This window comes from Monodon monoceros, unplaced genomic scaffold (assembly GCF_005190385.1).
Source record: "Monodon monoceros isolate NGI ecotype Baffin Bay Population unplaced genomic scaffold, NGI_Narwhal_1 Super_Scaffold_12, whole genome shotgun sequence".
Lineage (NCBI taxonomy): Eukaryota > Metazoa > Chordata > Mammalia > Artiodactyla > Monodontidae > Monodon > Monodon monoceros.
This window is the reverse complement of record NW_021703768.1, coordinates 13,112,337-13,134,569: the sequence shown is the minus strand read 5'-3', so window position 1 is coordinate 13,134,569 and position 22,233 is coordinate 13,112,337. Positions and strand designations below refer to the sequence as shown.

At 45.3% G+C, this 22,233-nt stretch overlaps 1 protein-coding gene across 6 annotated transcripts in view; it reads right to left on the bottom strand.

Moving 5' to 3' along the window:
- Window positions 1-22,233, bottom strand: part of TRIO (trio Rho guanine nucleotide exchange factor) — a 374,102-nt gene that overhangs the window by 83,741 nt on the left and 268,128 nt on the right. For all 6 annotated transcript variants that reach the window (XM_029218706.1, XM_029218711.1, XM_029218708.1 and 3 more), the window contains 10 exons: window positions 21,720-21,786; window positions 21,002-21,111; window positions 19,994-20,063; window positions 19,300-19,389; window positions 17,474-17,566; window positions 15,296-15,407; window positions 13,750-13,940; window positions 11,724-11,825; window positions 8,119-8,261; window positions 7,400-7,499 (listed from right to left, as the gene is read on the bottom strand). In XM_029218706.1, coding sequence (XP_029074539.1) covers window positions 7,400-7,499; window positions 8,119-8,261; window positions 11,724-11,825; window positions 13,750-13,940; window positions 15,296-15,407; window positions 17,474-17,566; window positions 19,300-19,389; window positions 19,994-20,063; window positions 21,002-21,111; window positions 21,720-21,786 — 1,078 coding nt within the window. The remainder of the gene's footprint in view (window positions 1-7,399; window positions 7,500-8,118; window positions 8,262-11,723; window positions 11,826-13,749; window positions 13,941-15,295; window positions 15,408-17,473; window positions 17,567-19,299; window positions 19,390-19,993; window positions 20,064-21,001; window positions 21,112-21,719; window positions 21,787-22,233) is intronic.

Here is a 22,233-nt window from a genome sequence, read left to right as displayed (position 1 = left end):
ACCGTCACACAGAACAGAACTTTCCTTTTTACATTTTCTGGAGGAACCACGGTATATTGTTTTGCTTTGCCTGAACCCAGTTAAAGACAGTAACTGAAGCAGAGCCGTGGCTGGGTGCTTCTCACCCACCGCTCGGGCTCTGGCATCCCCTCCCTGGAGCTCTGCAATGAGGCATGTCTACTTTACGAGAACATACAGTTCTCGGGAGACAACAGCAAACACCTGATGTGAATGACTGGCTCGCAGATGACTTCTGGGGCGGGTTCCGCCAGAGGAACAGGGGCTCTTTACAACTGACACGCGGATGGTGTAGTCCTCCCTGTGAATGAATCTGCTTCGAGAAGCTAAGATCAATTGCAGGTGGGTGTCTGGCCAACTTTCTGAGAGCGCTTCAGAAGGAGAGGGGGAAGCGGTCTACTAAAAGCCACCTACTCCTATGGAATAGAGTGTACCAACCCACAGTCACATTCTACAGCCCAGCACGGTGCAGGCACTAGAAGGGCCTTGCGGTTTTGTGCAGGCTTCACACAGGGCAGACCAAAGAGTGGCTCCTCGCTTAAAGGGGACTAGAAAGTACAGCTCCGTGAATTACCAGCTCCGTGGTTACAAGAGAAAGGCCACCACCGGCAGTCAGAACAATTCCCCAAGGAAACGCATTACCCCAGCTTCTCCCTGGGCAACTTCGCGGAGGCTGGAGGCTTGGGCTTCTCAGTGGCCGTCCTAACCACGGGACCATCAGGCCCCTTGCTTACCCCAAACTCAAGGCCAAGTTCACAGGAGAAGCCGTCACAAAATCTGCTGCTGGGTTTCCAAGAGGACCACTGTGAATCTCTCACAGATTGGGGTGCAAAAAGAAATCTGTCAGAACTGAAAAATGGTTAAGCTGGCAAAAATGTTGTTTCTTACCACCCCTCCCCCAAGAAAAAGAAGAAAAGAACGAAACAAAAGGAAACAGAAAAAAAGAAAAGAAAAAGAAAATCTGTGAGAAAAAACGTTTTCAAAAGCAGCAGCTTACCCTACCCAACATTTTTACCCAGAAAAGAAATACTGAGTGTAACATTCAGGGAGGTTAATCCTTTACTCTTTGCTAATGTGATCACACGCTGGTTTTGACATGCAAATATCCCTTGGAAGCCTTCCTTGACTGGGATACACATGAGGTGCAGTGGAAAGTTAGATGTCAAGAAGCTAAATTTAAAAGATATATTTGAAAAGGCAAACTTTAAGTGTAAAAAGCCAAGCAGATCAGAGAGAGGACAGCTCCCAGGTACCAGGCCTCCAGGCTCAGCAGCAGCTGGCCTGGACCAATGCCACACTTGTCCTCACTCTGAACATTTTAGAGCGAGAGGCGCCGAGGGCTGAGCCGCGGGGCATGAATGAAAAGCTTCGTTGGCTGAAAAGCAGAAACACGAATGAGGCTCAGGAAGCAGTCAGCTGGACCCCACCTGTACTACTTTCAATCACAGGCCCTGGAAAGCAAGACCCCTCTTGAGACAACTGAGCCCAAAGGAGCCTGTTTGCTGTGTTTCCTGGGTAAGCAGCACTTAACCAGAAAAGTTCATTTGAAAGGCCTCTTTTTTTCCCCCTGACAAGCTAAGGTATGACAGCCAGGTAACCAGCCGACTGGGTCCCTCACCCAGAGGAAGAACAACCAGGATAAACCACCAGCCTCGAGTCTGAATCAAAGATGGGCCGCCATTGTCAGCAGTGACTTTGACCAGTACTGTAAAACTTGCATTGAAAAGCACTTCCCGATGCACCACTATTTTTAGAAGCACTTTTGTTAACAGTTATACCTAAAGTTGTAGTTTTGAAAACTCTGCCTTTTCTTAGAACTGAGGCTCTCTGCTCTAGCATGGGGGATTTTGTTTTTCTGATTGAGTAAAGTTAGCAAAGGCTGCATTCGTTCTGTGGCTTCATGAGAGCACTTCAGAAACGTGTTGAAAACTATAAAAAGCCACAGTCACTTAGAAAGATAGAGGGAACCAATGCCAGGGGCCACCCTCGCCAGGCTGCCAGCGGGGAGGGCTTTCTCTGCTTGTTCCTGTGGAACGGCACCTGTCCTGGGCTGCACAGGGCTCGATGCCCTTGCACCTGGGAAGGCACGAACCGACCTCGTGAAGAGCACGGACTCATCCTACGGCTGATGCGGTAGGATTACAGGGGAGCGGCTGGGAAAACGTTTCAAGCAAGAGTCTCCCGCTTCTTCAGAGGCTGCCCATTCAATACGTGATCAGTATTCAGCTGTTGAGCCACCAAGACGTGCAAGTTCAGGAACTGAGTCTGAGCAATTTACCCTTAGCACAGCTTCTAGCTCCTAAGGAACACAATTAGCTTCTAAATCCACCGCAGGCAGGAGTGCTCACTAAGAGGCCGATGTGCAGCGGGTCTGCAACAGCCAGTAATGAGGGAGAATGAGGCAATTTTTGAAACGAAGACACAGTGACTGTCGACATCTAGGCAGTGCTCAGGGCGTGTAAGGCACTGTTCCAAATGCACGTTTTTAATGGTCACAGCCCTAGAGGGGGGAGTCATACTGTCCCCTGTTACAGATGAGGAAACCGAGGCACAGAGAGGCTGCTGGGGAGCACCTGCTTGTTCTTAACCATCTGCTGTTGGACGCTAAATACGTTGCTTACTCGACTCCATTACCCTCTGGGCGGAGTCGGGACCCTTAACTGACGTCCCGGGATTAAAACTATGTGCTGTCCCCAGAAAGGCTTGTGAACGAAGCGACTCAACTTCATGCCCACACGGGCAAACCTACACGAGGCTCTGGGACACCCTGGCAAGGGCAGCAGGCTGGGCAGTGCCTCGAGCCAAGGCTCCCTCCTGCTTCTGGCAGCTGCGGGCAGAGGGGAGAGGGTGAGCTTAGGCGGGTGGCACACAGTGCCAGGTATGTGAGGGACGGGGCTGAATGCAAGCACGAGGCACTTCCTAAGTAGGCTGAATGCAGGCTTCCTTTCTCCAAAACTTGAAGCCAGCCTCATCTTAAAACGTACTGGCATTAATGACTTTATATACTACCTCAGCGCTGCAATTTATGTAAATCCATCCAAGTTCCTATGGTGCAGACTGTCACTTCACAGAGGTTTATTGACTTTTTAAACTACATAAATTTCATATCCCCAACACAGTGCTATATATACTTCATGAAAAGTAACTGAAACCATTTATTTTTTTTAAATGTGTGAATTCACATACTCACCACAAGCTTAGGGGCAAAATTCGTGCCAAGTATCAAGTCTCAGCTGAATTTCTCGTTCATTACAAATAAGCACAGCTCGGCTTCAGACCTAGAGAAGGCTCACACCTGGCCCCCTGCTGCCTCGGGCCGCTTTTCCACAGCCTGCCCTGTCTGGCCTTGGTTATTTTTTTCATCCTGACCTCAAGATGGTTTGTTCTATAGTAGTAGCCTATATCTGATTCGCATATTTTCCATTTTCCTTATAATATAAATTTTTGTTATATGAAGCAAACCACAGACTAATAATGCATACAGAAGGAAAAAATACTAAAAATGCTCCTTTAATACGCCAAAATATTTAGTTCCTCCTCAGCTCTAGTGTGAAATAACAGGGTCTAGACCCCGCCAGGTAATTAGATCCACATTCCGTTTCTGGCTTCCGCTCTCTATTCCGGGTGGCCCTGCGAGGGTCACCTGGCCTCCCTCGTCCCCGCAGTGACCTGGAGGCGTCCCCTCCCAACATCAGGGAGACAAGCTCAGAACAAATGAGACAAGAATCTGGCAAGCATGTGATTTCTTTGGGACCCAAATTGTATTTTCATGAGATCGCCTTATCAGCACAAGCACCATTAATAAGGGCAAGAATCAGCGCTACACTTACATCTGGAACAAGGAGACGGCAGCTTTTAAAACCGACGTTTGCAAAGAAGGAAAGGTGCTCGGGGGCCCTGTGGTCTGTATCTGCTAACAGTGTCCCTCGAGAGAGGGTGTCTCCAGGCCCCTCCTTACGTGACTCTTCTAAAGCCCTGTGCCTCACCTGAGAGTTACTATAGCACTGGGCAGACAACTTCGCCTCAAGAGTTCGCCAAGAGGCCAAGCCGAAAACATCCCCCCACCCGGTTTCTGAAATGGAACCAAACTCCATGATAACAACTAACTCATAACAGACATCATAAATTAAGTCAGACAGGCAGAATATGGTTAAGTAATTTCCCTTGCCAGACCTATCTGCCCATGTCATCAGAGGCTATTTAAACTTGAAATATGTAGGGTGGAAAGAACCTTGGGACATATGAAAAGTTACTGCCATCAGAGATAACAGGGCTTTCTGTTTAAGCCTAGTTCAGAGTAACAGTGCATTTTACAAACTGACTCCATAAAGGATGCAGTTTCTTAAATGTATTCTCCTGAATCATCTACTGACCCTGAAATGTTCTACCAGAGAAGTACATAAAAGGAGAAAAACCTCCCCAAAGCAGAGAACAGACATGTGTAGGCATATGTGTGGTCGCAAACATGGGCCTTCTTTTGTATAAGGCCTCATGGGTACGGCCCCTCCAAACTCCACATTCTGACTTATCCGTATTAAGTGTCACACGCTGCTTATTTTCCTCCCAAATACAGAACACAAGAACGGAGGAAGACAACCCATTGCCATTCTACGGTCTTAGGAAGACATTTCACCCTTTTTGTGTACTTCCTATTAAGGACCTATGGCCTCAATGAGGGGTATTAAATACATGCCACATCCACTTAAGAAAGCAGTTTTGGCATGTCACTACGCGAGATGGTTAAGGGTCATGAGAACATCAGGTAGGCTGAGAGCGGCTGAGTGAGGGGCTGCTGTCACAGCTTCACCCGGGAGCACAGGCAAGGCGGCACCTGCAGAAGGGGCCCTGGCGGGATTTCTGAGCTACGGAATGAAGTTCGGTGCCTAAGGTACGAGATGAGGTAAACAGAAACTGGTGAGTTACCTTCACAAATAAAATATTTAAGGGGCAGTTCTTTAATAATTCTAATTCCCCAGTGTAAAATGATTAATTTCCACAAACCTATACTGTTGCTAGTGATGTATCCCTTCTCTCTCACTGGGTACCTGATGTGTTGTCTTTTTTTTTTTTTTTTTTTTTTTTGCGGTATGCAGGCCTCTCCCGTTGCAGAGCACAGGCTCCGGACGCGCAGGCTCAGCGGCCATGGCTCACGGGCCCAGCCGCTCCGCGGCATGTGGGATCTTCCCGGACCGGGGCACGAACCCGTGTCCCCTGCATCGGCAGGCGGACTCCCGACCACTGCGCCACCAGGGAAGCCCAATGTGTTGTCTTAAAAGCAACAGTTCCTAGGATAATGCCTTATTTTTCTACAGGAGTTGTACAGACTCAAATCCAAGTTCACATAAGCCTATTTTGCTATAATAGATTCGAAGTAGAACGAGTTGCCTCTTCCTAACTCCAGGGCAGAGCCTCTCATCTCTGGGGCAAACCCCCTGTGAATACCGGTCGGCGCCCCGCAGCTGCCAGCCCCCAGTGTTGGGGGACAGGGAGCCCGGGGGCACTAGCACACGGTTCTCTGTGGGCCAGAGGCACAACCTGGTACCAGGCAGCTCCATCTCAGAGCCGGGGGCTGGAGAGCCAGGAGCCCCTTCCCAGATGCAGGGGGCGTTTCCAGACTCCCCCCACCACCCATTTATACATAAACCACCCAAGGGTGGTTGCAAAGCTACCCTTTCTCCTTGGGCCAACCACCAGAAAAATCTTAACACCCCTTCCAAAGGACAGAACTTTTGATATTTATTTTTCTCTGGCAATTTCATTCAAATAACCTGTTTTTTAAATAAACTTTTAAACTCAGGTAAACCCAGACCAGATCCATGAGAGGACATCTGGTAAGACTGCGAGTTTGGGGGCTTGGTGGACCTCCAGCTGGGGCGGCGATGCTCAGCCTTGGCGAGTCTGTGAATTGGTCCCCTCGGCAGGAGCCACGATTACTTTGGACCTTTCCTTCAGGTGGAAGTCTTGTGTAACTATTAAGATAACCCAGTCACCTCAATTACTACTTTTTTAAAAGAAAATAATTGGGATTACTCTAATGAAATGTTTCCAAGTTCAAACTTTATTTTCTTCACTGAATGACTATGGGGGGGGGGGGGCCTCGGGGAAAGAGGCTATTAGGGACCAAATGATTGAACATGTCATTTATCTTATTCCTCATTATTACTACTGGAGAGAAATATTTTCTGAACGTAATACACTGAGCTCCGAACAAAATCAAACGAGACATTGTTTTTGTTCTCCAGTCCTGTTACTCTAAGCATTTAAGTTCTAGGACTCATCATTTAGTGAAGTCAAAAAGGAGGTTGAGAAAGAGCTAATTACTCCTATTAGAAGTCTGAAAATGAAATCAATGTAGGAAACCAATGTTTTTAAACCTACTCACTTCTGTCCTGGAAACAACATTCAACACCATGAATTCTGCGAAAGCAAGTGAGAAAAGACCGAAGCCTGGGACTCAGACTTGCCCTCTGAAGCAAACCCCTACACTGGGCTCTCTCCTCTGACAGCAGCCGTCTCCAAATGACGGGAGGTCAGGACAGCGAGTGGGCTGTGGAGACATCGTGCAAAGGCAGACTCCTCCAGCCCCCTCGGGACGAAGGTCTCTCGTGGGAAAGTCCAGCCCGTGTCAGGCACTGAGAAACCCAGGAATTCTGAACCAACGGCAAGTTCAATGAAACCCCTACTTGCTGTCAAAACCTTGTTTTAAGAACTTGGTCGTAAGCCTTCTAGAAAAAGAACAGAATAGGTGCTTATCTCAGTAGGAACTGAGGACTCTGTGGACATCAATGCCTCCACTGGCTTTTACAGGGGACTCTGGTCACCTGTGCATCACGTAAGCCCAGGGTTCCAACTTCTCCCATCAGTTTATTTTGTAGGTTAGTTGATTCTATCAAGACAGAATCACAGGACACTCTAGGCCACTGCTTGTAGAAGGTAAACCTACAGACTTCTTTGCTGCAAATCAGATCCTCCTTCCTGGCGGGTAGTCCACGGACGCCTCAGGGCCCACCGGCAGATGCCGCTGCCCCTGCTTCAATCAGAGCGCCCCGCTTTCACACACCAGGGCTCTGTGTAAGACTTAATTTAAAATAATAGGGTCTTCTGCTTAATATAAAATAAAAAAGCTTAAACACACTGCCTTAGAACACTCGGATAGAAAACCATGTAACGGCACTGGAAAGGGCGAGTGACTTTTTCCTGAATCTTCAGGGTTCAAGTCTGCTAGCCCTGACACTGCAAATCTTTGCTCCTGGTACCACGTCCGGGCACCTCTTTTAACCCATGGCAGCTGTTTGAAATGCTGATGACAAACTGTCATTTATCGACTGACCGGAGACTGGCCACATGCACCTCCCCAAAGAAAGGGCTAGTTCTGGCTCACCTTATCACTGTCCAGCGTGTTCTGAGACGTCCGGGATGCGATTGAAATCGTATCAGGCTGGCTGCTGCCATCTCCTTGGCTATCCAAATCCTCTCCATCCCTGGAGACACAGAGAAATTCCTGACATTGCTGGATTTGCTTTTCAAGAATGGTAAAGATGGGCTATCAGCCATTGGAGGAAGAACAGATTTGTTTAAAGAGGTGCAAATCGGTCTCTGATTACGGCTGCCACCACGGTATTAATGACGATACATGACTGACTCTCCACTGAGAACAGGTTTTTTGCTGGGCCCTGGGCTGAGAGTCTAACATCTACCACTGCACTTAGTTCTCACAGTAATAAAAATCCAGTTGATAGGGTCACCGCCATTTTAGAAATGAGAAGCAAAAACGTCTAGGTGCTACACAACCTGTCCAAGGTCACATGCACGACTTACACAGGAGCACAGATTAATAACACTTGGGGTGGAAAAGGAAAAGAATTAGGGATTTGCATACAGACTTTCATTTACTTTAAGCTGAAGGAGGTTGTTGTCTTGACAAAGGAATTTCATTACTAAGAATGATGTTATATATAAATTGTATTCTTTAAAAAATTACTCCTCAATACTTCTCAAAAATATTTGAGAAAAATGATTTTTGAAAAATAGTATGTTAACATTGCCTTGTTCCTTTCCTTCAATAAAAGCAAACTTACAAAAAAATCCCCAGGCACTGACCTCCTTCCCTTCTGTCTCGTTGCCGGAGCTGTTTTGGGGATGTGAATGGGCTCCTTCAGGGCGCCTTTCAGGTGAATGGTCCTTTCCTGGATCACTTCCCGGATATGCTTGATCCAGTCCTGCTTGTTTTCTATACTGGAGGCCTTGACAAAGTGTTAGAATCAATCAGGATACAGAAGGGGCCTTTTCCAGAACCTGCACTAACCACACTCAGGTCCCTGCATTCCTGGAATTGCCCATTTAAAAAATAACTTTTCAGCAGAAAAGCAACCATCTCCTGTGTTTAATTTCCCACCAAATAAATGACCCTAATTTTGAATATTCTGTCATCAAGACCGTTTTTATTCTATAGCATTCATGTTATTCCAGATCTCTGAATATTCTAGTAATCAATCATTCTCCAGCCCTAAGACCTGTTAAGCAGCCCTGGGTAAATATGAAAACACAACCACCCCCAAACCCAAGTGTCTTGAGGCCCTTTAGGCAGACAAGTGGCCAGTGCCCCAGAGCTCGCCACCTCGCCCCCTTGGACTCACGATCAACTGGTGCAGCTGCACCATTTCCCCAGCTGCGTCCGCTCCCCATATCCCCACCCGCACTCTGTGGAGTTGGGGCCTCCCTAATCCTCCTGTTATAAATGAGGACCTGCAGTGTGGACACACCGGAAATGTGCCTAAGGCCACACTGCCAGCAGGTGAAGAAGCCGGGATTCCCGGGGGGTGGACACCCCAGCCCATCCCCCCAATCTCTGCCTGTATCCACCTCTGGTTAGACCACTGGGATAACCCAGGGTAGCCTACTGCCAGTTACATATGGTGGATTTCCCTCAACTCCACTGCAACACTGGAGAAAGGTTCTCTGGAAATGACACATCGTAGATGCTCAACAAGCATCGGTGGAATGAACACATACGGCATCACTTTTTCCAGATTTTTTTCTTTCACTGTGCCTCAAAGGAGGTGGGTTTTTTTTTTTTTCCCTTTTTTACATGTTCTGGGCCTTAGTAACAGTTTTTAATTTCCTTACGGAAAACATCAACCTCCTATGATATAAGCATAATTCCCTGTGAATGATTAAAACAATCGTCAGTGGGATTATGGATGAGATCACGCAGGGAGGGGAACCCAGCATTTTCTCGTGGTGGACCTTGTTTTTGAAAATACAAGGTCAAAGCCCATGCTGGGGAAGGAAATTAAAATTGGGAACTCTCTTTCTAAATAAAATGTTTTCACTGGAGGGTGTGTCTTCAAAGTTAATGAGAGGCAGTAACAGAGAAATAAGTGAAGGAGAAAAGGAGCCTCCTGTCCCTCTCCCCAGATCTGATGCCAGGAGAGCAGTTAAACCGATTTCTCCTGGGGCAGGAGGCAGCGTGACTAGGGAACAGGGGAATCTGTGCACGAAATCAGCATCTCAGGATGGACAACTGTGAACAACACAGAGCTACTGGCATTTAAATGCCTGAGACAAATATCTGGGACGTTAAACAAAGCGAAGTATCTGAGAAAGGACATTTGGCAAAGTTTGGAGATCTGTTATGTACCATGTTCAGAAATAAAGAAAATTCTCAAAATTTAAGTAGAGCAAACTGACCATTACCTTTATGGAGAGCAATTCTCCTAACCTTAAAGAAATTCAACAAGGAATAAAGGCACCAATTTTTCAGAGACAGTAAAAGAAAGGTAACCCAGCTAGAGTACTAAGCGAAGGCCCCACTTGGCTAAGAGAAGGGAATAATTTGTTTCATGCTCTCAGTAGTCTCAATCTGTTCAAGAAAGGATTTAGAAATAAAATTCTCCTTTCCAGACGGTAAAAGTAAAAACAGGTCACAATTTTGTTCTACAAGTACTAGGCCACCACCATCACCGTCATTACCACCGTTACTGTCACCACCGCCACCACCACCACTGTCTACACCATCTACACCACTGCCATCTCTACCACTGTCTATACCCTCACCACCACCTATACCATAACCACCACTGCCACTGCTAAAATATCCACCAACTCCACCTCCACCTCCACCCTCACCATCTCTACCACCATCACACCCTCACCATCTCTACCACCGACACCCTCACCACCACCTATACCATAACCCCCATCACCACTGCTAAGGTATCCACCACCTCCACCTCCACCACCATCTACGCCATCACCACCGCCACCACCACCGCTAAGCAGTCTCTGAAATTAATAAGGACAGCATTTCCTTTAGCCTCTCATTAGAAGTCAGAAAAATATTACCCTCAATTCCCTAGAAAACTTTCATTTGGTAAAGCCTGCAGGGAAATCTGATTCTTCAACGGCAATCATGAGTACGTTGTTATGTCCTAAATGAAAGTAGTCCGTATCTGGCTAGAATACCTGGCACTATTTCCCAGATGTACCCTTTGGCATGTGTCACTGCAGCTAATCTGGATAAATACTCATGAGTTGGCAGTTTTAAGGTCTTGAGTATACTTTAAAACTTTATCCCTTAGAAAAGTTCAGCTATCTAATATTGAGCTATCAGTGCAACTTATATTTTATAGGGCTTTACGCCAGTACTAACGAGAATACACTGGGTTGGTAGTCATACATTCATTGCAAAACAATCCATCATTTCCATGTGAATAAAGACCTTAGGAACACAATGGCTTCCACAGTCAGCGGTCACTAAAGTACAGGCTCTACAAGAGCGCTGTACTGTTAAATAACTCACAGTTGCTGGAAATACCGTAGAGAGATGCAAAAAGAATGTAAGGGACAAAATTGCTGACATGCAAGTCCACACACCAGAGGCCCATTAAGCCTCTGGCTCGTCTCCCAATATTCTACAAATCTTCGGCTACATCTGAAGTCGCTTATGGTCTTTCCAGATAGCTCAGGAAGACAGTTCCATCTGCATTTTCTCAAACACAGGAGGAGGGAAGTCCACAAGACACCCTTAGAGCCCTCCAACTTTCCTAGGAGAGGTTAGTACACTCAAAACAGCGTTCAAATTAAATATTCAAAGATATATTCCTCCCTCAAAGACTACACACTCCAAAGCACCCTTAGTGTTTTTAAACACTTTAAACGATAACACTACCAAACCCTATACCTGATCATGACCGCCCCCCCACCCCGCCACTTTTTTTCTCTGCCTCCGAACTGGAAAGCCAAAGACTCTTAGGACCCCATGAAGACTCCTGGCACGTTCAGCCTTGAAACTGTCAAAGGCCCTCACAGATTCATCAAGTGTCTATTCTCCTTTGGAAACCAGAGGTCAAGTGCACAATGGGAGCTCCTGGTCCATATCTCCCTCCTCCTGTACCTCAACTTCTTGCATCTCTTATGGAATCACCCAATTCTTTGCAAGACTGGAAGAATGGAGAAGTTTAGAAAGACCTTTCTCCAAGTGACCTTTTGTAGGCAAGCAAAAATTTAGCTCGAGTAATTTCACCACTAGAATACCAAACTGAATTTATCCTACTGTTCTTTTTGTGGTAATCCCCAATCTCTACAGAACACAAAGGGAACAATAAAAGGACATGAAAACCAATATGGCTCAACAACAGGAAAAAGCACTCACAGACATGGTAATCTTGTCGCAAAGCACATTCCCAAGCTTCGGATGGACGTACCTTAAGGACAATTTTATTATCTGAAGTTGGCGTCCTCCCCACCCACAGTGCAAATTTGCAAGGATCTCCTTCAACGTGTTCTGTGACACCCAACTCTGAGGTCTGGATAAAAAGACAATTACATAATTAGGCAACAGTAAAATTCTGGCAGGATATAGAACAGAGACAAAGGAAACCGTTTTTGGTGACTTGTGCTCATGCTAGGTTGTAATGACACGGTTTTGTTTACACTGATACATACTCCTTAGACCTCACTTTAGTTAAAATGAGGAAATTTTGTTCTTAGACTACACATGATTGGCTTCATCTCTTTCGCTTCCTCTGAGCACCTCCACTGGAAATCCTGATGCAGGTCAACAAGCAAATCCAGAAGAAGAAAACAAAATATCTGGAAAGTTCTATTTCCTATTATCTGGAAAATCAAGAGCTGACTATTTTCAACCTTATAAACAATAAAATGAGTCTGTCCTAGTTGCAAAAGAGCTGCTACCACGCACCTTCATTAACGAACTAGCTTCACAGGAGAAGCTAAATGATATTTTAAAACGCAGTTCGTTTCCACTGTGTTTATCAATAGCATTAATGTTTGCTATTTCGCCAATAATGTTAAGGGGGCTAAGAGACAAACTTTCTCTCTATAATACATGCATTTGCAGGAGATGCAGAACACGGAAGAGTGTAGATGAAGGTCAACGTCTTCATCCTCCCCCGCAATCAGGTTCACCCCAATGCATTCTCTCCTTTCCAGCAAAGGAAGTGATTCATAATTGTGGCCTCTGAGGGAACCTTAACTTTTAAAAGATAAATTAAGTGAAGATGTATCAGCTTCTAAAACAGACTAGCTTGGTCCCTAGGGACTGATTAAGGCCAGCTAGTGAAATTATTAGGCAGCAATGCTTCATGTTTTCTTTCCAGTTACAATATGATCTAAAATGATGTAAGGTGGGCTGTGATCCAAAAGACAATCTCAAACAGGAAACAAGCCAAAGAAAATGGTATGCCTATCGTTAGCCTGAACTTGCAAACTCCAGATTATTCTTAAGATGACTTCTACACTTGGTAGTATTCTATTACTTCGGGAATTTGATTAATACGTGGATACCATAAAAATGTATAATGTATAAGTTATCCAAAGTCCAAACATCTACCAATATTTATAAGCGATCTGCCATATCCTGTGAAGAAACCAAATTCTACCCCATTTTCTATTCTCTGATTGTGATTTTTTCCTCCCACTGCCCAGCAACTTTGTGTTGAAAGCCCTCTGAGATATCGCCCACGCAGGGAAGGCGAGGATGACACCCGCCCGAGGCTTTTCGGAGCGTCGACCTGTGGTTTATAGATACTCGTGTGGGGCTGCCACCCATGCAAAAGAGCACCAGGTGTGTTTCTCTTGCCCGGAAGTACGCCGGCAAGTTAAAGAAGAATTCAGAGGCATCACTCTATCTACCAAGCGCTCAAGGGAGGCTGTCTCTAGGCAGGTGGGGCTGGGTACCTTTAAAACGACTTCTGCTTATAACATACATTTTCTCTCATAATGGTATTCTGCTGCTGTTTTTCATAAATGTATTTTTAATGAAAAAATCAAACTTCATCATTAAGAGCCCACAGTTAGCCACCCAGTAGGCTGCTTCAATAAATTCCAATGTCGGTGAATGAAATATTAATTATAATGAGATGAGAACTTACTTAATTATAGTCTAACATGACTGATTGATTTATAAAGCTAGTTAAGGCACACAGGAGATAAATAATTTAAGTTCACTTACGAAGTGTCTTCTTATGCTGCAGTTGGATTCTACGGAATTTAGAAAAAGCAAGTTTCCTAGGTCTAGGGACACTCAAACTCACAAGCGCCCTCCAGTGGACTCAAGGCTGTCAGAATTTCACTGAAGAAGCTGCTTCAGAGTCACACTTTAGGAGTTTGGAGGTTAAACTGAAGGCCACAAACAGTAATTTTTCTCTGACCACAAGAAGCTGCAACTGTGTCACCTTTAAACTTACAATTCTGAAGGCCTATACTTACAAACAATTTGCTTTTATAAAGGTACTTGCTTCTGCCACTGGAATCTTTCACTTCTTTACTAAACACTAAGGACATTTCAAAAAGGAAGAGGTGCCGTTCTCGACCCTTTCGAATTAAGGTTTTGGGGTCCCACACTTGGAAGGATTCCTGCAGGATGAGTTCTCCCTGAGACTCAATGTTTTCATCAAACCCTAGAACACGAAAAAAAGGAGGCACGGTCAATTTGAAAGAAAATGAAAAATGATGCAGTAGTAGCATCATGGCTACTTAAACATTTGCAAAACACCCATCCACTCAATCTCTGATTAAAGTTTCCCATCTGGGCCTCTGGCTACCCTTCCTTGGGGGGTTTTCTCTCCTCTGGACACAAAGCTCTTCAAGCCAGTCGGTCGCGCTCTGGTCACTGGCTGCCGTTCACTGCGGCTGTCTCTTCCTGAAGTGGCCGACACCCGGGCAGGGGCTTCTAGTTACGTGCCAGCCTCCAGGGGCCCCGTCCTCTACGAGCAGAAGCCCCTCCGTGGCCGCTCAAGCCAGCACTACACTTCCCAGCCCCCCATGCGGCCAGGAGCAGCCACAAGCACGCTCACCTACGCCCGGGCCACGCAGGGAGACTCGGGCACAACTTCTGGTTTCTGCCCTTCGAGCTGTCCCCTCCCCGCTCTTTCCCCACATCCTGCTAGATGGAAGGCTAACGTGGCCTTGACACACCCTGCAGCTGGCCAACCAGCAAAACATCCAAGGAGTGGAGAGAGACCAGCTGGACAGAGCCTGAGTCCCCGGTGATGCCCTGAGGGCTGCCCACCAGCTCGGGATTTTACATCAGAGGGGGAAAAGGTGCTCTGGCTTGGCCTCTGAGGTGGGGGGGGGGGGGTTCTCTGTAACTAACAAACAGCGGCACCTCTGCCCTAACTGGGAAACTGTTCAATGGGGACCAATGGTGACCACACAGGCTGGCCAAAGCGTTTGGGGCAGGATTACTTCTTAAAATAACTCTGCGTAACCTGATAATGAGAGTTGAGCTGAAACACAGAAATAGCTTTCTTAAACAGAAGCATTCATGGAAATTATACTGGCGATGACCATTTTTAGGCGTATTTATCTGATTCTCTTTTTGCCACGTTCCACGCGCTGTTTGGCTGCACGGGCAGGGATGTGGAACCTGCTTGGTTCAAGGCTCTGACAAGTGATGCCAGAGATGGGGAAGATTCGAGCGCTGTTAGGGATTTTACAATCTTGGGGGATGGATCTACCTATCCTTCCACCTGTCCTTCTAACACAGAGACCAGGTAGCTGAAGGCAAGTGACACAAGGTGCTCCCAGGGTTCAGAGTGTGGAGCGGCTGCTCTCCAGTGAGGGGACAAGGACAGGCTTGTGATGAGGTCGAAGCATGTCATGTACTCCTTAGGGGAAGCAACGAGACCAATTATTGCAAAAAGAAGGCACCTGCACTGATGACTCCTAACTAAACACAGAGGCACAAGGACGCGGGGGGGCGGGGGGGGGGGGGGGTGGACAGGTGGCGTCAGCAGGAGGCGGGAGGACATACCTTCCAGCATGCTCAGGTGCATGGCGTCGTTGGCCCGTTTTGGCACACTGAGCATCACCTCCAGGCCGTCCTTAATCTCCCCCTTCCCCTCCTCGCAGCACGTGAGCAGCTCCTGTGGGAAACCGACACCGTGAACGAGCCCAGGAGAGCAAAATGCTCCGCTACGGAGGTCTTCGCAGAAATGAAAGAGTTTGTGAAAATCCATGACTTGCAAGATAAAAACAAACTGTGGTCAATTGGGCAGAGATTCGCACAGAGAGCGAATGATAAAACTGAACTGCCTCTTAATCCAGTGGATGCAAGGGTGTGTCCTGCTCAAATCAGGACGTTTCTTCAGTTCAGAGGAAACCAGACACAGTCAGAGATTAAAACGAAGTTAGTGTCCACGTCAACTACCGAGCCTCAAAAATGACAAATGAAATATTTAAGCAGTGTAGCAAAGCACAGTCGGCTAGCGGTTACATCCGAAGGTCAAGCCAGAGTCCAGTTAGTACTGCTCTGCTTGCACAGGATCCCAGCATGATTCTGAGCCCTCTGGCGCCGTGAACACGACGTCCCCTCGGCCCTGGAGCTGCCCTGTCTCACAGCGGGAACAGCATCGCTGCAGTCACCTACAGGGAAACGCTTCTTCCCTGTGCTGGGACATTCAGAAAGCTCTAATGACTGCAGCGCGCCTCCCCGGGCATAATGACACTTCAGATCTACGTAGGGGAACACCTGTCATTAGAGGAGTGACAGCAGGACAGCAGGTTCACATTCTGGTGGGCTCCAAGATATTTTCTCACCAGCGCATCTATGATTTTTATCAGGCAGTGACAGTAACAACAGCTTTCTGTGTCCTGGGGCTCAACAAGAGGGACGTGGCCCTGCAGTCATACCCTGGATGGTTTCGGGCAAGGCAGCTGCCTGACAGGCCCCTCTTCTCATGGCCAGATGGTGTGCACCTATTATTCTGAGCAGCTTGGCAAAAAGTGCTTTAAAACTGCAATGCACTGAGACTAACATCACTGTCAGAAAGCGCTCCTCGCTGGGGAGCTCAGCATAGCTCATGACTGCTCTCTTGAAGAACCCCTGGGCAGAATAAAGTCAGGTTTATAAATTGAAGCAGAGGTTTAACAGTGAATGACTACATGTGAGGTCACCGAGGAAGAGATCTTTACTAGAACCACGTGCTAAAAACAAAACCCATCAATCCTGAGGACACTAAGAGGTAAATTGCCTTTGCAGAATTAGAAAGCAAAGGGCAAACGTGAATATAAACAACTTAGCCTCCTGACTTTTATTTCATGTTTATAGCAACCACATATTTCTGCCGTGGTGGTCATAAAATCACTTAATGGGGTTCTGATAGGGAAGTGCAGGAGAGCTTTTCCAATGTAAGAATACCATAATGGTATCCCTTCACCAAAGAATGTAGGCACTTTTTACTGTTTCTAGATTTTTTTGTATTAACAAAAAGGGTAAAAATAAGGGTTTCAGGCATTCATAACTTCATCTTCTGTATTTCTTTTATATCTAGAAAAATTACATGATCATCTCCTATTGCTGTGTTAGGACCGAACTGGGGACTTAGTTGGGTTCATGCAATGTTCTTACTGGGATGAACGGATGTGGGTACGTTCTAATGTTTAATAACATTCACCAGCCAAGGAAACGGTGGGGTAAACACCATGAGATAGAGTTTGTAAATTATTTTTCTTGTAGTCAAGAAAATGTGCGTCAGTTATATATAGTGAATTCTGTAACAACTCTTATCACAAATTCTAAGTTTTCTTCACCATTCTATCGTCAGAACTAATCATTATTTGATTTTTACAAGTGTGATTTTAACTATAATCATTCATAACCAAGAAACAGCAGAGGTCAGTCTGATACAAGTCATACTGGGAACAATGGTACTAAGTCATCCAGGATTGACAATTTTTCCTTCCTTTCTCATTTTATGTCAGGGACTAGGGTCAGTCAACAAAGTTCAGGTGCATAATCAAGAAATATACTATTATTTACCAGATGCACTGACAAATGGGTCGGGGCAATAAATGGCAATGAGTTATAAAATAACATTAATTTGCTAGGTGTTATTTCAAAAACTCAGGGTACTTTACATACATAAAACAATGTCAAAATGATAATGCACAGTGCATAAAATTTTTCAGGCTGAAGAGGCTTCATACATACTTTTAAAAGGAGCTGATACTTCGTTATTCGCTGAACAGGTTTAATAAGGTAGGAAGAGATGGAATTGGCTAATCCGTGCCGCTGTTGTATCTCCTGAATTTAAAAAAAGCATACACACACACACACACCACTGTGTAAGTCAGATAACAGGAACTAAAAATTTACATTCATTTACCCCCACGATGAATACACACAAACCACTTTTTCTAAAGTAGGAATCACTATTGCTTCTTTTAATAAGGTCAACATAAAAATAACAAATCTCGGTCATCACTTTGAATACTAAAAACACAGTGTTTCCCCTGTATTACAGGCCTCCACATGCAGAGGTCAAGCAGGGAAGCCAACCACCCCTGGTGCCATCATCACTGCGCCTGCCCGGCAGTCAGACTCTCCCACTGCAGCTCCTGAAGCTTCGGCCACGTGCGCACCCTCGTCACAGGCCACATCACAACCCTCCCTACTGGAGGCTTCCTTCGTCCTCGCTATAAGGAAGTCCTCTCTCCTGCTTGCTCTCATTTTCACACCAACCTACTGTATTTGCAGTATCTTAGCTCTTGGCGTCCTCCTTCGGGCATGGGTTTTTTTTTTTAATGGCTTTTGATTCCAAACAGCACATGTGCCATACGGTCAATAAGGCCTTCAATAATCCTAACTGCATAGAGCCACAGTGCTGGGCTCCACATAATGGCAAAGACCCAGGGTCGTGTGAAATATCGGAAAGAAAAGGCCTCACTGGGCTGGGAGCAGGGCTTCATATTCACCCAGGCAGTGATGTGTAACCACTGGCCATGAGAAGGGCCACTAAGATAGGGGCATCTACAGGCAGGGCTCCATCTCAAAAGACAGGAGCTGAAATGTATCCCGATTTCCCAGACTTCCGGCGAAGAGCAGGTGATCACACTCAGCCACGTACAAACACAAAGACGGAAACAAGCCTAATACCCTCGTGGCCTCATGCACCAAATTATACGTAAAATTCCAAAGTACCTTATCTTTTAATCAAAATTTATTTGGCACACATTTGACTCTGTTCTGGAAACCCCCAAATCACTCTATATACTATATCATGAGGCTCCACCACCTTTCGTACTAAATAACCTCCCCGCAGCACGGTCCCAGAAAAGATGAACTGTGTTCACACCAATGAGAATATAATTAATGAACCCCCCGACGGTCTGAGCTGTTAGAGAGCTACGTGTACAATTGTACTGATAGGCCACTTCTGGAAGTGAATAACATCATGAAATTGAAATGGGAAAAATAAATGATCGAAAAAGATTCAAAGTTACTTTTTTATAGAGGGGAAAAGAAGCTTAATAGTTAATACTCATACTTTTTACATGATATTACATGTAAAAAATTAATGACTATATATAAATTGTAAGTAATGACATATACACACATGTATATATTAAAATCTGAATTTTTTACAGATATACAGCTTGCAGTATTTGAGAAGCATCTTTTAAAAACAGAATATAAGAATATCCCATTATAAGATCAGCTCGGTGCTTTGTGACCGCCTGGAGGGGTGGGATAGGGAGGGTGGGAGGGAGGGAGATGCAAGAGGGAAGAGATATGGGAACGTATGTATATGTATAACTGATTCACTTTGTTATAAAGCATAAACTAACACACCACTGTAAAGCAATTATACCCCAGTAAAGTGTGAAAAAAAAAAAAAGAATATCCCATTATAAATGTGATAGATAAAAATGGTATCATGCCATCCATTAGGTGAAAGTTATGAGTCATGCTGCATTTTATGCACACGAAATGCAACTTAGAAGATATCACAGCTTCTTTAGCGATCTATTACTTACATCAAAGTAGGATCCTGCATGCTCTAATATCAGCTGAGTAGAATCAGGCTTATTTTTGCAATATGTGACATACATCTGAAACTTGTCTGCCTATATAAACAAAAAGAAAATTAGACTATCTCTTTCAAATGACAATAAATCAAATTATGATATACTTTTATGTAGAAAAGAAGCTGTGTATATAAATGAAATTCAAGCCCCCAATTTAAGAAACCCTACTTTATAAAGAAAGCTATTAAAATAAGAAACACATCCTGCTAATAGGACACACGTCCTCCCCTGGCCTGGAGAGTCGGGGCTGGATGCCGGCCCCTCTTCCCATGATGCTATATGCAAACGTGAGTGTCACACTTAGAGAGCAGGGCCTGATCACCAGGTCACTTGCCTCCTTCCCTCCCTCCCGACCGGACAATCCTCCCAGGCAGGGCTGGGCACTCACGATTACCCGTGAATCCCCAGGGCCATGAAGAGGCCTGGCACACTAACTCAACGTTCTATCTCAAACCATCACTACTGTCAATAAAAAGTTTATTCCACATTAATAACTAGCTGGAGAATGTAATTCTTTGAGGTAAAGTCTATTTCTCTCTCTGTAGACACCAGGAGAAAATGGCGACACTTGAGAATTGAACAGTATTCCTTCCAACTTCCCTCAAAGCAACTGTGACAGAACAAGCAGCTGAGGTCTCATTACCCAAGTTACAAAGCAATGTCCAACGTCCTCTGGCAACTGTTCGTATTTTTCCAGCTCTTTGAGGAATATGCTGCAGAGACAGAAAACGATACTAAATGATTACGGTGTTTTAAAACATTTTACTAGTGAGATATGCCGGGAATTAGACCAAGCATACCGTGAATTCAGACAATGTCTGAACTTCATCATTTTAATTAAATGCAGTGAAAACTGTAACTTCTAGATTTTAATTTAACAAAATGTAGAGCAAGTGCTCTGAACTAGGGTAAGTTATCGCGACTTTCAAAGAGTTAACCAGTTTAGCCTTTGAACACGAATCAACAGTAGCTTACTTCTGGGAAAGTGGTACGTTTAGTAGCTAAGGACATAAGTTAGGGAGGTAAACACTCAACCTAGAGGACCCGTTTAGATTCTAGCATCTTTGCTGGGGTCGGGGGCAGGGAAGCGGGGAGGACACGGCCAGCTCTGGCCCAGCATCATCTTTCCACAGGCTATTTGGGCTGCACAGACTCCACCTAGTGGAGCTTCTGCTGCCTTTTTTTTTGATCTTGAAAATAAAACCATGCTCCTCCTATGGCCTGTGGAAAGGGCACTTTATTTTGGTCACACTACACATCTGTTCAGTCCTCAGTTCCTTCCTCCTTCTTATTAGGAAAGACCAAACGCCAGCCAGCAGCCCCACAGAGGGCAGTTCTTTCTTTTAACCTTGAGAAGTTAACTGACGCAGGAGCTGATGACAAAGGCCTGAGAGAAGTTAGGGTCCCTACGAAACCAGCTTTCCGTTTTCCTGATCTCGTTTCTATGAAAAGTAAACACAAAGTTGAGTCTCTGCTAAAATAGTCTCTAGAATGTCTGTGCTTGTGAAGCAAGTCTGGCAGCAGGCTTCCTCCAAATTTCAACAAAATCACTGGAATCTATGCTTATTTATCGGAAACTTTCATTTGTCACGAAACTTCAGCACAGATTTCCAGAGTGGCTAACGAGGTCCCCAAAGATAAAGCCACTCACTTATTGTGAAACTCATAGATCTCCTGCATGTTCCCGAAGATAACGAGCTCTTTGTTCACAATGCCGGGCGGGATCTCCTCCACACCACTGGTCATTTCCCACAGGTAGGTCTGGCCGGGAGGGAAACAGAGAGGGTTAGATGAAAATCCACACCTCACCTTCAAGAAACAGGTACTCCTGACCTCTGTGAATACGTACCCAGGGTTAATGTATAATTGGAAATATATCTTAACAATACAGCCTTTTGCAAAAAAAAAAACATGAGGAACTATTTTTTAAAAATCTCAGTTGTTATTAATACTTGAGAATAGTTTCCATACTTTTCAGCTCTAAATGCATTCCCAGCTTCAAATTTTGGGATAAAATCTACTCCACAAGGTACGGCAAAGATTCGTTAAACCACTGAGCATGAGCTGCCAATGATAATCGGTAGGCACAGTTCTCTGAAGCTGCTGTAAAATTCTACACAGAGAGAACGTCAGCCAGGCCATCATGTGGTAAATGGAATGAGGGGATTAGTGCTGCATCATCTCTGTAATGAGCAACAACACGCCTAGAACTTCACAGAAGTGCAGCAACGTGCACAGAAGGCTGCTCGTGCGCACTTCAAATCTCCAAAATAACAGCAAAACGTGATTCTTTTAAGAACTGCCAACAGGTAAGAATAAACAGCGACACTATACTCCATCTAAATAAATAAGCAGAAAAACTTACTTACATCCATACACTCCCGGAGGTCTCTTACATAAGCCTTTTCAGTTTGAATCAGCTCAGCCATTATGAACCTTAAAGCAGAGGAAAAGACAGCAACTAGTTTAGTTCACAGTCAGGATACATGCTTATTTTAACTACTTACTTTTAGGGTCTATGAAATAATAAGGTGGTTGAAAAAGCACTAGTCAGTGATATGTTCTGGAGAATTAAGGCAAGAATAGAAGAACTAACAGTATCCAGTCACCAATTCAAAGGAAAAAACATTCTGGAAAAAATTTTGTTAAGGTACCTACTGGTCATGGTTTCTCAACTTGGCAGTACTGACGTTTGGGGCTGGAGGATGCTTTGCTGTGGGACTGTCCTGTGCCTTATAAAACGTTTCGCAGCATCCCTGGTTCCGCCCACTAGATGCCAGTAGCCCTCCCCGCTCCCCACTGGGTGACAACCAAAAATGTCTCCACATATTGCCAAATGTCCGTCCGGGGGGACAGAGCTGGCCCCGACTGAGAACCACTGGT